Below are 15,600 nucleotides of genomic sequence, written 5' to 3'. Positions count from 1 at the left end.
TTCCAAACCTGTATGAGTTTCTGTCTTCTGTTAAACGCAAATATTTTAAAGAATGCTGAAAACCAAACAGTTTCAAACAGTATTTATTCCCCCATACTATGGAAGTAAATTGTTACCACCAACTGTTTGGCTGTTGTTTGTTTACAAAAAAAAACTTACTGACCCCAAACTTTTTAAACGCTAGTGTGTGTACATTAAATTACATGCTGTGAAAATACTGTATACCACAATGCAGTGCGTTTGACTTGATCTTTTCCGTGTGACTTATCTCCATAGTGATGTAAGAAAATTAGAGCTGTCTCCAGATGTTTGCGTACAAACTGATGAAGCCTTTAGTCATGTTGATATATTTAGTCAACTGTAGAATTGTATGAATTTTATCTTTGGGCTCTGGAGGAAGAGATGCAGTAATTAGCATGTTTGAAAGCCTAATTAGGTGCATTGTTTCTTGTCAAAAACATGAAAATGAGTGGCTTTTCTTACCAGTCATAAAGGAGACGGCTGTGCAGTCACGTGACCGTTATGCCCACAATCACAGCATGAGTATGGGTGGTTGATCTCTGCTAGTTTAGGACAGACCTCCCACACAAATATATGCTAATATACAGTATCTGCTTCACTTTCTATCCTTCAGATCTTTCAACATACAGTAGCCGCCATCAAACTGCATATATTATAGGTCGTGTATATGTTGGAGAACAAAAGGTCTTGACCGAGCAAACATTTTGATTCTCTCTTCCACTGTCATTATCAATTCCTAAACAAAAATTAAAATGCTAATGACTCCCTCCTATTCTTCTCCATCGTTTCTATTTGTTTATCAAATGACTGTCTGAGGCATATATGATGCTTCAAAAAGAAACAAATCTCTAATGGCTGCAGTGATAACGATAACAGGGACATGCTACAGTGTGTGGAAACAAAGATATTAAGTCTTGGCTTGTTTATAATGGTCTGTAAAAGTCTAAAATAGGCTGTTTAATTTAAGCCGGCTAAGGAATTCTGTTTGTTGTCGCATTTTTATCTGTTAATCTCTCAGATGTAATCTAGAGGGTTGTGCGGTACAGAAGAGTTGTTTTATGTGAATTGCATCTAGGAAATCATATTGCAGAAGTCCTCCCTCTGAGTCTTGGCGAAGCTGTGAAGGAGTTTGGTAAAATGCTGTTAGAACGCCATTGTAATGTGAGACCGCAGGTTCTATAGCATGTCAAATTATGTTTGTTTTGTTTCCTCCGGTGTTTAGCTCTACATTTGTGTGGGTTTCCGAGTATGTGAGACGTTGTCAAAACCTGTCTCAGGCTAGCTCAAGCACAGAATTGACAATGTTTTATGAATTTTTTTACCCCTATGAAAGTGTAATAATAGAAAAGCATTATTTTTTGTGCATTGCTGCTGTCACTTGTAGGGGTCTCGAAGTATACACCACTCGCATGTTAAAGCAATAGTTCACCCAAAAATGAAAACTTGAAAATGTCCCTCAGGCCATCCAAGATGTAGATGAGTTTGTTTGTTCATCAGAACAGATTTGGAGAAATTTAGCATTACTTTACTTATTCACCAGTGGATCCTCTGTAAGAAATGAATCCATCATTATGGCATTTTAAATTTAAACCATATCTTCTGGCCAAAGTACCAGTCCATAATCCATAATAATGCTTCCTCCAGTGAAAAAGTTAATTACCTATTGTCCAATCCACAGACATGTTTAGAACTGTTTTGGTCTGTTTTCGCTTGTAAACAGATATTTCTCTCTGGATTCAGACAAGATGACTTTTTCACTAGAGAAAGCATTATGGATGAAGGAAGCAACGCCTTCAAGGTAAAATGTCTTGATGGATTTGTTTCTTACAAAACATGCAGCTTTTTGCTTCACGAGATGTTAATTGATGAACTGAAGTCGTGTTGTGGACTCATTCTGACGGCACCCATTCACTGCAATGGATCTGTTTGTGAGCAAGTGATATATTGCAAAATTTCTGATGAACAGAAACAAACTCATGTACATCTTGGATAGCCTGAGGGAGAGTACATTTTCATTTTGAGTTGAATCATTCTTTTCATAGTTTGTTATTAAATACGGTTCGCAAATGGTGTAAAACAGGTGGCTCTGCCTATTTGCTATTGTAAACACTGTGCTTATGTGTTTGTCCTGTGCAGGTGTGTTGTGGAACCTGTCCTCCTGTGATGCTCTGAAGATGCCTATAATCCAGGACGCTCTAGCTGTCTTGACCAACACCGTGATTATACCCCATTCCACCTGGGACGTGTCCCCACATCAGGAGGACCGCAAGCTTCAAATGCACACGTCCCAAGTACTTCGCAATGCCACCGGCTGCCTGAGGTGAGCTTGGGTGTGCTTTTTTTGTAGGACGGAAGAACTTTCATTTTATGTACTCCTTTAATTTAAAAGGATAGCTCACCATAATACAAATTTACATTTACATTTAGTCATTTAGCAGACGCTTTTATCCAAAGCGACTTACAAATGAGGACAATAGAAGCAATCAAAACCAAAAAAAGAGCAACAACATGCAAGTGCTATGACAAATTCCTGTCATGCACACCCCAAATCTGTAAGACTTCTGCAGAATATAAAAGAAGAGATTTTATGTAGTTTAAACAGTTTTTTGTCCATATAATGAAAATAAATGTGCTTCACAGAATAAAGAAAGTCATACATGTTTGGGATTACATGACTGCAGAGTGTTGGTATGTGTGGATTGTTCACAGAAGCATTTGTGCAAAAACTGCCACACTGAAATGAATGTGTGTTTTACATAAGACTGGCTTAATATCAGATTTACACAATCTGACATTAATGAAGTATAATGTGTAAAGTGTAATGATGAAGGTAAAAAATTGGGGCTGTTTACACCTGGTCACCTCATGCGTTTTTTCTGATCAGATAGCTATACGATCCTGAAAAGACCAGATGTAAATGCCCTCCGAAACGCTTTTGAGACGCATTTAAATCCAATCGCTCAAACCACTTCAGGAGGTGGTCTAGGCTGCATTCCAGACGAAACTGGACAAGTGTAAATGCATCTGGTTGTTGAAACCACATATGCTAATTTTACTCCTCCCAATGTATTAAAATAATAAAGGTGTGAGAGCATTTTATAGGCTATATGGCATGTTATAGTCAGATATGACCGCGCTAATGCAACAAGCATCACCGCAGATGAGTAGCTGAGTATCTCTTCAGCAAGCCGACACTCAAACTGCCGCGAATGAAACTGAAAGTAAGTCTCAGACTCTCAATGCACAATCATCTTCATTAAAAGTAGTGAGACTAACCCATCTTTCCAGTGCTGATGCCGCGCTCTCTCCTGTTGCGGTGTATGATATTGTTTAACTCCATTAAAATTTAACTCCATTAAAATTGCATATAGCGCAGGAATTGAAGAATGGATTTATATCCATTTTGCGAAGACACATTTATGTGGTCAAGTGTAAATGGAAAATCAGATAGATATCCGATCAGAGAAAATGCATGAAGTGGCCAGGTGTAAACAGGCCCTATAGTTAAAAAAAAAAAATCCACAGCAGTTAATACTTTTATTGAGCAAGGACACATTAAATTAATCAAAAGTGACAGTAAAGACATTTGTAATGTTATAAAAATTGTAATGTTATAAAACTTTCTGTACATCAAAGAATCTATGAAAGATAAGTGAAAAAATTTAGTTTCCACAAAAATATTAGGCAGCATACAGGAACAAGTTTTTAAATATATACAAAGAGAAAATAGTCATATTAAAGGTTTTTGAAGGAAATATTCCAGGATTTTTCTCTATATAAGGGACTTCAACTGGGATCAACAGGTTGAAGGTCCAAATTGCAATTTCAATTCAGCTTCAAAGGGCTCTACACGATCCCAGCTGAGGAATAAGGGATCTAGTGAATTTTATATACTTTATGTACAAATTTTTACATATGAAAATTTACATACTTTTTAACTTCAAATGCTTGTCTTGCTCTTGCTCTGCAATGCGCGTCCACATCTTAGTACCAACCCAGTGTTTACGTGTGGAGAAGGAACATTTAAAAGTTGTTGTACAGTATGCTGAATGACACATACTGTATTTATATGTCTTTGTATTTTTTATAGTCTAAAATTGTCTGTTCGTGTGCATATCCTGGATGTTTAAATCTTTTGAAACCTAAAAGTTTTCTTCTGCTATGAAAAAAATGTGACCTTTCCAACGTGAATACATCATGGATGCGCATCACAGAGCTAGTGCAAGATAAGCATTTAAAAAGTATATAAGTTTTTTTTTTTTTTGTTGTTGTTGAAAATAATTCTAAACAGTTTTAGCTAGATAAGACCCTTATTCCCCAACTGTGATCATTATGAAACTGAGATGCATTGAAACTGCAGTTTGCACCTTTAACCTGTTTTCCTCAAAAACATTTATTTCTTTTTAACTGAAGAAAAAAAAGACATGACCATCTTGGATGACATGGGGTTAAGTAAATTATCAGAAAATTTTAATTTTACAGTGAACTAATCCTTTAAATTGTAATAATATTTCAAATTGTTACTCTTTATAATGTATTTTTTATCAAATAAATGCAGCCTTGGTGAGCATAAGATACTTCTTTCAAAAACATTGAATTGAATATTGACATGTTCATCTAAGCGGGAGCTCTTGGCCTCAAAGGAATTAATGCTGAATGAAAAGGATAGACTACTTTGCAGACTTCATTCACATATACCTGAGAAACTATAACCCAGATTGCATTTACAAAACCAGATGCAGTCACAACTCCATTGACTGTAGATGGGCCGAAAAGGCAGATCTCTCATTAAGAACAGATTGCAGATTGCACAGTGTGGTTGTTTCTATGGCAGCTGGCCGTGTGATGTAGAGAAGAGAGTTTCATATCTGGACCGCTGAGAACGATGGTTCCTTTGAACTGACAAAAAACAAGAGCTTTGGATTTTTCACACCTCCTTCCTGTTCCATACGGAATGAGGAACAAGCCTGACAAGCCATTTCCCCCAGCCACATCTGTTCTGTGCATTCGTAACTCTAGATCGCCCGCGGTTAAAACTGAATCATAACCTGTATGGCTTTGTCACATTGAGTAAAGATTTACTGTGTCTCTCCTGTCTCTTCTGCGTGAAGCAAGAGGACACAAAGCATCTGATTCATGATTTATGCAATAATGCATAATGTTTATGTGGCGTGCAAATCTAGCTTATTATGATTTATACATAGCTTCTTGTTGTGAAGAGTTGGTTGAAAAATAACTGAGAAAGTGTTGATTCTCTTGGGTTGAGGATCCGTCTCACGTAAAGGCTTTATTCTTGTATCCATAGCAACAGCGCAGTATTAAACTACATTAAAATTCAGTGCTGTGAGAGGAACACGCTGCTTTTGTTTGCTTTCCCAGCTTCCTTTTAAGACTTCCTAAACTATTGAAACTTTTTTTAAGCCATGCTTGGAGAAGTTTTTGCAGTTTCACTATAAACTAGCTGTTAGCAATTGTATTTTGCCTTCTATAAGAGATTTGTTCATATACATGAACAGATGTGCATGTACTGTATGGAAATACACACTGATATGCAAATGCAAACAGTCGTTTCATCCTCTGATTTTAATTTTTTCTCTAAATAACAAGTCTGCTTCTGATTTCTGCCTCTGGTGAATTGCCCCTCAAAATGAATAGCAGTGTCTTGTGTTTCAACAAATCATCTTCTGTAGGAGCGCCGTAAAGAGGCAATTACCATCCTCCACATATTAGTCTGTCAGATACGCACACGCTTCAGAAAGTAAAATGCGTATCTTATGCCGACCGTGTGATTGTGGACCACACATATCCTCTACTACGTTTTCATTCATATGCACAGCTAGTTGCTTATGATAGCTTCATAAATGCATGTGCTGTGATTATTTCATCTGATGTATGAGTTTGAAAATCTAATATGGATTTCCCAAGTTTGGGAAATTTCCCTTTGGGGAAGTCGTGGCCTAATGGTTAGAGAGTCGGACTAGTAATCGAAAGGTTGCGAGTTCGAGCCCCCGGCCGGCAGGAATTGTAGGTGGGGGGAGGGAATGTCCAGCGCTCTCTCCACCCTCAATACCACGACTGAGGTGCCCTTGAGCAAGGCACCGAACCCCCAATTGCTCCCCGGGCGCTGCAGCATGGCTGCCCACTGCTCCGGGTGTGTGTTCACGGTGTGTGTGTGTGTGTGTGTGTGGATTTGTTCACTACTCACTGCTGTGTGTGTGCACTTGGATGGGTTAAACGCAGAGCACCAATTTCGAGTATGGGTCACCATACTTGACAATACGTCACGAAAAAAAAAAAAAAAAAAAAAAAAAAAAAAAAAAAAAAAAAAAAAAAAAAAAAAAAAAAAAAAAAAAAAAAAAAAAAAAAAAAAAAAGTAACGTTTCCACAGTCTTTCAACAATCTTTCCAGTTCTTAAGAGAATCATGCAGCAAGACAAGTATAGTGTGATTCACAAGCAAATGACTCTTATGAACAGCTTCTTTTAGTGAATTAAAAATGCATAGTGAGACCATTATAGTGTAATTCTCAAGGAAATGGAATAATGGCTCTTAAAAGTCTACGGCAAGACAAGTGTGATTTATGAGCAAATGACTTGTATTAACAGGTTCTGTTTAGTGAATGAGAAACATACAGCAAGATCAGTGTAGTGTGATTCACAAGAAAATTATTCTTATAAATGGGTTATTTTTAGTGAGCGAAAAGCACCATTCACAAGCAAATTATTCATATGAATGGGTTTATTTTAGTAAATCAAAAACTTGAGACCAGTGTAGTGTGATTCAAGAACAAATGACTCATATGATGTGGTTAATTTTAGTGAATGAAAAACATTCAACTTGTGCATAAATGCAACTTATGTAGTCTGTATCCCAAACAAATAGACAAATGACTCCTGAGAGTTGGTTCATTTTAGTGAATCAAAACCATACAGTAAGATCAATGTAGTGTGTCGTGAGCAAATTACTCTTATGAACAGTCCTTTTCACTGAATAAAAAACACAGCGATATCAGTGAATTGTGATTGACAAACAAATTAGTCTTATGAACATATTCTTATTATTGAATCAAAAACACACAGTGATTCAATAGCTGTTAGTGTGAATAATGAGCAAATGAATCATATGATGTGGTTATTTTTTAGTGAATGAAAACTATTGTACAACCTACTGGATGTTGTTCAAATCATGAACAAATGGCTTGTAAGGCCTAGTTCTTTTTAGTGAATCAAAAACGCATAAATGACTCCTATGAATGTGTTCCTTTTATTGAATTAAAAACATACAGTGAGACCAGTGGTGTTATGTGATCTACAAGCAAATGACTCTTATGAACAGGTTCTTTTAATTGAATCAATAATATACAGTGTGATCAGTGTAAATCAGTTCACAAACAACTGACTCTTAGGAACAAAAACAAGAGTCATTACCCAAACAAATGACTCTATTCGCTGGTTTGAATCAGTCATAAACACTGCCCTGTACAATCTACAACTTATTTAGTATGTAAGCAAAATGGACATTAAAATGAAATAATGCAGCATGCTTTGCTTCGAATATTTCAGGTGGCCTGAAAATATTTCACGATAATTTGACTGAGGCATTTATATTACATTCTCGCTGTCTCTTCTGGGTATCACAGACAGTCGAGTTGTCAATTTCTCCCAATTTCTGACAATTAAATACCTCAATTCAGATTGATAATGTTCGTCAGGGTGGGATTTTTTTTCTCTCCCTTGGAGGCGGGAACACTTGAGCAAGCCATTGAAAATCAGTGAAGCAGTGTTTTTGGAATTGAGCCTTGTCCCAATGGGAGTTTGACACACTGCTGCTGTAAATCACTTCCACAAGCAGAAATCACATTTCTGAAACCTGCGGGTCTCTGTGGGCTCAAAAATCTATCTAATAGAAAGAGATTTTCTCAGCCACAAAGCACAATCCCTCATGACATTCTAAAAAGGCATCACAACATTGGATTTTCCTTCTCGCTTTCTCTGTCAGACTTCAGTGAATGGATGAATCAGCCATTTACACAGTTAAACAGCTCCATGTTCTGTTTAGGTTCGGCGGCTCACCAGCTGTCAGCAGGATCTTAATCGAACCTGAACGGCAGCCCGCTCTTACGAATCTTTTCCTTTCCTAATTGTGTAAGAGCTTCCCTTCAACCCTCAAATGTTGATTGAGGGATTGTTTCTGAGGCAAAATGCACTTTTTCTATAGTGAGATCAAAGAATGAACACGAGAACTTGAGTTTAGACTGACTAATGTTCAGGTTTTCTCCCAAGAAACTGCATTAAAGCCCTGTTAGGAGTTTGTTTGTTGTGCTCTGTGCGGAATGTCGCTGGAAATTATTAAAGCACCACTGACTCACAATATTGTGCAGTGTAATTTTTTTTTTGTCATGTTTTCAGTTTGTTTAAAAGTAATTTAATTATGGTCATTATGAATATTTTTGTTATCATCTTTGTGGCCAAAACCAAAAAAACCACTTTGTTAACAGACATTGCTGGGATAAACACTGTTTAATAGGCTTTATAAGACACTGAAGCGGCTCTCATCTCACAGCAGGTGATTGTGTTCAGTATTTTAGCAGCTGTGGAGGTCTGTGCTGGACTGCAGGAAGAAGAAGAAATTGTGTTGTTGGTGCTCCAGATGTTCAGGTGCTGCTAGCTCACCTTGCCATTTGGCTTCTGTAACCGTGATAACCACCCCACCCATAGTGTCAGCCAACTAGAGACCTGGCACGTCTTCATTCTGGCTGCTGTCATGAAACCTCACAATTCATCTAAACAGACAATCTGTCAAAATCTGCTTCTTGCAGACAAGGTTTCGAAAGTCTTTAGTCTTCAAATACTAAGTCTGACAATGGCATTTCCTCTATATTCCCAGTGGTCACCTGCCGTGTGAGTGTTTTGAGTTTATTTTTACAAGAGCACATTGTAGCTGTTGAATAGTTAATTTATCCAAGGCCATTAAAACACTAAGGCACAGACATTTCTCCTTGTAAGGAATTTTTAAGGTGTGCTTGATTTGAAAACAGCACTAATTGTGTTCAATAAGTAATTTGCTAACAAAGTGTGCTAATTAATTAGATGGAGTGTGCGAGTGACAGAAATTAAAGTAAATGAATAAGCAATAAAATCTAAAGGGCTCATTAATTGTTGAAAATTAGCCGGGGCACGCCTGACAATTCACGGTGAGTCATGTACGTCTTAAACTTCAGTCATGATGCTAATTGCAGTGCTTTTCATTTGCGTTGACCAACATTAAGTAACTGTTAAACACTGAGGTCACTTTCTTGATTGAAATCGGACCACTGAATTATGGAAAATGAACTTGCAATGTTTATTTTCAATAATTCAGTCGTTTGGAGTCCAGCATTCCATTTATCTCAACACAATTTTCAGGTTTTCTAACACACTTGTGTGTAGAAATGCTTTCTTACTACACTGTTCAAGCATTTTACTGTCATTGGTGGCTCAAAAGACTCACCCGAGCCGGTGTTATTAATTTAAGAACAAATTTTTAGAGCTAGCTGTGTGGTTTGGGCTGTTTTGAAGCAGGTAACAAGGTTGTGTGTGTTTGTGTGTGTGATTACCTGTGGCTTTCTCAGCAGTGTATCGCTACAAATAGTGCAAGATGAGCTGTATTTCTCAGCTTTGGGAAGGCACTGTCGTACTTAAGTAATGTAGCTTTTCAGTAGTAAAAGCTATTGTATTGATTATCAAATCTTCCTTTCATAGGTAAGATAATTGAAAAGGTAGTTTCTAATCAGCTGAACAACTACTTAAAGTCAAATGGATACCTGGACAATTTTCAATCTGGTTTCCGAGCACATCACAGCACAGAGACAGCACTCGTTAAGATAATAAATGATATCCGCGTCAAGTCTGATTCTGGCAAAATATCAGTGCTGGTACTACTAGATCTTAGTGCTGCGTTTGACACTGTCGATCATAACATACTTTTAGAGAGACTGGAAAACTGGGTCGGGCTTTCTGGGATGGCACTCAAATGGTTCAGATCATACTTAGAAGGGAGAGGTTATTATGTGAGTATAGGAGAGCATAAGTCTAAGTGGACGGCCATGACATGTGGAGTCCCACAAGGCTCAATTCTTGCACCGCTCTTGTTTAACCTGTATATGCTCCCACTAAGTCAGATAATGAGGAAGAACCAAATTGCCTATCACAGCTATGCTGATGATACCCAGATTTACCTAGCCTTATCTCCAAATGACTACAGCCCCATTGACTCCCTCTGCCAATGCATTGATGAAATTAACAGTTGGATGTGCCAGAACTTTCTTCAGTTAAACAAGGAGAAAACTGAAGTCATTGCATTTGGAAACAAAGATGAAGTTCTCAAGGTGAATGCATACCTTGACTCTAGGGGTCAAACAACTAAAAATCAAGTCAGAAATCTTGGAGTGATTCTGGAGACAGACCTTAGTTTCAGTAGTCATGTCAAAGCAATAACTAAATCAGCATACTATCACCTCAAAAATATTGCACGAATTAGATGTTTTGTTTCCAATCAAGACTTGGAGAAACTTGTTCATGCCTTTATCACCAGCAGGGTGGATTACTGTAATGGTCTCCTCACCGGCCTTCCCAAGAAGACCATTAGACAACTGCAGCTCATCCAGAACGCTGCTGCCAGGATTCTGACTAGAACCAGAAAATCTGAGCATATCTCACCAGTCCTCAAGTCCTTACACTGGCTTCCAGTTACATTTAGGATTGATTTTAAAGTGCTTTTACTCGTTTATAAGTCACTCAATGGCCTAGGACCTAAATATATTGCTGATATGCTCACTGAGCAAACAGACCACTCAGATCATTAGGATCAAGTCAGTTAGAAATACCAAGGGTTCACACAAAACAAGGGGAGTCTGCTTTTAGCTATTATGCGGCCCGCAGTTGGAACCAGCTTCCAGAAGAGATCAGATGTGCTAAAACATTAGCCACATTTAAATCAAGACTCAAAACTCATCTGTTTAACTGTGCATTTGTTGAATGAGCACTGTGCTATATGTCCGAACTGACTGCAATACATTTTATGTATAATCATTTTCTTTAAATTTATTTTAAATCATTTTCTATATCATTTTAAAATTCTTTGTTTTTATTATTTTTATTTCCATGTTTTTATTGATTTTAATGTCTATTTCACTTTCTTTTATGTAAAGCACTTTGAATTACCACTGTGTATGAAATGTGCTATATAAATAAACTTGCCTTGCCTTGCCTTGCCTTGATTAAGCTGCAGGGGTGTGTTGACAACAAGGTTGTTTGTGTGATTCTCAGCAAATCAGCCATATACATTATTAGGCCTTCCTATTATTATTACAGTGTTATTAGCTACAGTAAGTCAGTGCCTCAAACTTTCTCATAGCTTTGGAAATAAGTTTAGGTAATAATTAACACACAAATTAAGATGCAAAGCTAATAATCAAATGAACATTGTGTTTGGGTAAAAATTAAGTCACACTTTATTTAAAGGTCCAATTCTCGCTATTAACAAACCATTAACTATGACTTTTGCCTCAAAAAAGTCCTAATTTGCTGCTTATTAACAGTTAGTAAGGTAGTTGTTAAGTTTAGGTATTGGGTAGAATTAGTATGTAGAATATGGTCGTGCAGAATATGCACTAATAAACAGCCAATGTGTTAATAATAGGCATGCTAATAAGCAACTAGTCAAAATAGTGAGACTTGGTCCCTATACTGAAGTGTTACCAATAATAATAATAATAATAATAGTTATTATTATTTTAACTCAAATATATATTTTAATGTCCATTTATTTATTATTTGTTCTTATTTATTGTTTATTCTATTTTGTGAGAAGTATCTGGAGTGAGACAAAGCTAATTTGTAATAAGGTAAATAGACATTATGTATTTGTATTTGTGTTAAAAAATATTAGTAGTAACAATAATAATAATTTAACCCAAATATATTTAATGTTCATTTATTTATTAATTATTACCTTATTTGATGTATTTTATGTGTTTATTCTATTATGTGAGAAGAATGTGCTTGTGTAGTGACACAAAGATAAATAATAAAATAAAATGACTGTATTTGTTCAATTATTTTTATTATTGTTATTGTTATTATTATTATCATTATTTATTATATTTTAAGTGCGTATTTGTTAATTATTAACTTTATTTTTTATTAATTTTATTATTATTTTTTTACTGTGTGAGAAGAAATTGTTTTTTAATTATTATTATTATTATTATTATTATTATAACTACTACTTATTACTATTATTGTTGTTGTTTAAACCTCGGTACATAACGTCAGTTCAGTGTATTCATTAATTATTAATTTTATTTGATAATTTATTCAATTTAATAATTGATTATTTTATTATGTAAGAATTAACTGATTGTAGACTCACACAAAGGTAATAATAAATAAATAAATGGTCATTGTGTATTTGAGTTATGTAATAGTGCCACGCTTTGCAGTGTCATGTGTTCATGTATGGAGAGTAGTGTAATGCTCAGTTATCGCTGTCGGTTTTTCTTACACAACCTCACTCAGCACAGAGCGGTGCAGCGCTCCTTTCATGCTTATCTGTAGGTGTATAGCTGTTCTCCACCAGCTGAATATTCACACCGAAATGCTTTATGGACAATATCAGGCACTTTGCACTTCTGCCCTGTCAGCATCAGATTACCCTGCGCAGCACCAGCCGAGGGGGATTTATTAAATAATTTCATCGTTTTGGAATACTCCATCAAAATGATGCTCTGATAAATCAAGCCACTGCCACCCTCTAATTGCCACCCTCCCTCTCCCCCTCTCTGATATCAGTCCAGCGTGACACACCTTGAAAAGTAATGAAACTATTTCTCTTTTTCTCCTCTCGGCACGCATGATGCATCATCTGCGTTCCCACCCTCAGTCACATCCATCACTCACTATCACAAGTGAATCATCTCTCTGAGCTCGGTCTCAATTACAGGGCTCAGGACACCCTTTCCTATGGGCTGGGAAGAGTTTGACGCATTCGCAAAAGCTGCTCTGAGGCAACAAAAAAAAAAAAAAATGGGAGGAGGAGGCAAATGGGAAGTGAAATGCTAATTGGTACTGGTGCAGGCAGAAGGAACTCAAACCCTGAGGTCTCCTCACTTCCCATTAATGTTCCCTGTGTGCTGTTAATGGGACTCATTTGACTGGTTAATAACCTAGAATGACTTCTAGATCTGGAAATGGTTGGATTTAAAAAAAATAAAAAAACATTAAAAAACATTTACAGATATCTTTACTTTGACACTGCAAAAATCAGGGAACTTTTCCGTTCATCTGCTTAATTATTTTTATTCTAAATTAATTATATAAAAGTTTTGTTTACATTATTTCATTAATTATATAATTTTCCATGACTTATAATAAATAAAAGAAATCGGTGATATTACTGCTTAAAAAGAATTAGGTATTTCTAATGAATTTAGATATGATGTGGCAACTTGAAAATAAAATAATGTTTTTAATAAAATAAATAATATATAGTATCTGCCAATTAAATATTAGATATATGTGTGTGTGTGTGTCTGTGTGTGTGTGTGTATATATATATATGTGTGTGTGTGTATATATATATATATATATATATATATATATATATATATATATATATATATATATATATATATATATACACACTCCTTCTATACTCTGCCTTTTCCAAAAGAAAACAGAGACATCTTTCCCACTCCTGCACATTCTCTTCTCTTGTGCACTGAATGAAAACTTCACACAAAGTCATTTTTGCTCTGTCCACTGTTATACGGTGTCAGCATCAATAATTCATGAAGTTTGTGCCAATTTGTTTCGGTCACAGAAGCATGTGCGCTTGCAATTGTGTGGTTCACTTCCCGCGTTTTTAAATGAGTGTAAGCCATCAAAATGATCTATCGAGACGTTCCCCATGACATTAGCAGAGGGTCCGGCTTTCAATTTAAAATGAGTATAAACAGACTTTATTTTGAAATATTAGGAAGCTTGTATCACAGACTGCTCTGTGGCAGAAATGAATTTTAAATAACTAGAACTAAATTGGAAATTTGACCAAAAGCACAGCAGCTGTGTTTTCTGACATCTGGTTTGGGTAGTCTTACTCTCTTGTTATGAATAGTAATGTCTCATCATTTATGTCTCCCGCATAACTGTTTTATTGCATAAAGGGGAGGAAAGCATTGGGAGCCCAGAGCTCTTCTCAGCCTGATGTGCATTAGCATAACCTTTGATTAACCATTTTCCCATATGGCCCTTGTGGTGCTTGGATGTTTAATTTCCCACACAAAGGGCTGCATTGAGCCTTCCATTAAGTGAGAACAGCACCGATTCATGCCAAGAACTGAGCTTGGATGTCCATGTGTAAAGCATTTTACCTCCTATTGACCTGAGTGGAGTATCAGTCTATCAGTCTTTAAAAGTGTATGAATGCTTGCATTATATAACAAAATATCAGCGCTTCATATATATTATATTATATAACACATTTGCATATATTATATTTTAATTCCCTTTTTTTTTTTTTTTATAAAACCTACACGTGTGTGTGTGTGTGTTTATATATATATATATATATATATATATATATATATATATATATATATATATATATATATCGAACCGAATATATTAGGGGTGTAACTGTTCGCAAAATTCACGGTTCAGTTCGATACGACAGTGGTGTCACGGTTCGGTACGTTTTCGATACGGGGGACGGGGCAATTGGTTACATCGCAATGTTGGGAATATTTCTGTTTTAAACCATGAAGGCGAGCCAATGGATATCACACAAGCACGCGTTTGCACCAGGGTTTGCACACAAGATTTATGCCGGTGAACGTCTTAATCTCAGTCAATTCATTATAAGCAGAAAGTAAAAGTAAAAACGGAATGACAGAGTAATGATGGAGCTTTCGGCATTTAACACTGCTTATTCTCTCAGAGACGACGAGAGACGAATCTACTTCAACATATGCTGATAACGATATAGGCTTTAGCTGTTTTCATTTATTTTGTTTATATTCTAAGAGAAGAAACGTATTTTGTGTTAAACAGGTTGTTTTGGAAAGTCAGTGCTTGAAATAAAAGCTTTTTATTTCATTGAATTTTATTGATGACTGCAGTGTTAATATTTTAATTATAGGACTATAATTCATTGTATAGTCTAATAGACCTGTTTTAAAAGACCTTTTAAAAAAAACATTTTAATTGAGGAGTAAATATAATCTTATCCTCGCAGCTCGTCAGTTATGCATTAATTATTGTGGTGGAAAATTAATTATAGCTACTTTTAATTTAATAATAAAAGTAACTTCATTATAATAGGCCTAATAAAAATAAGAACGTAACAGGCCTATATTAATTGGAAGTGCCATATCCTCTTAAGATTGCCAATAATTGATGTTTTTGACAATATCTCTGACTATCGTCGATACAAGATCATCATCTTTCGACGCACCCCAGCAAGGGGAGGTTATCGCGGGGCAGACAGCACATTGCCTGTTACATCGTTTGGGCTGTGTTGTTGAGCGCAGTGGCACTGATAT

General features: G+C 36.1%; 1 protein-coding gene across 2 annotated transcripts in view; it reads left to right on the top strand.

Moving 5' to 3' along the window:
* LOC306863509 (catenin delta-2-like) overlaps positions 1-15,600 on the top strand; it is a gene marked incomplete at its 5' end in the record, with an annotated part of 323,056 nt that overhangs the window by 239,540 nt on the left and 67,916 nt on the right. For both annotated transcript variants that reach the window (XM_079406884.1, XM_079406883.1), the window contains one exon: positions 2,158-2,341. In XM_079406884.1, coding sequence (XP_079263010.1) covers positions 2,158-2,341 — 184 coding nt within the window. The remainder of the gene's footprint in view (positions 1-2,157; positions 2,342-15,600) is intronic.

This window comes from Barbus barbus (genome assembly GCF_936440315.1).
Source record: "Barbus barbus genome assembly, chromosome: 44".
NCBI classification, from domain to species: Eukaryota; Metazoa; Chordata; class Actinopteri; order Cypriniformes; family Cyprinidae; genus Barbus; species Barbus barbus.
Note: the sequence above shows the minus strand (reverse complement) of the source record. Positions and strands in the feature narration are given on the sequence as shown.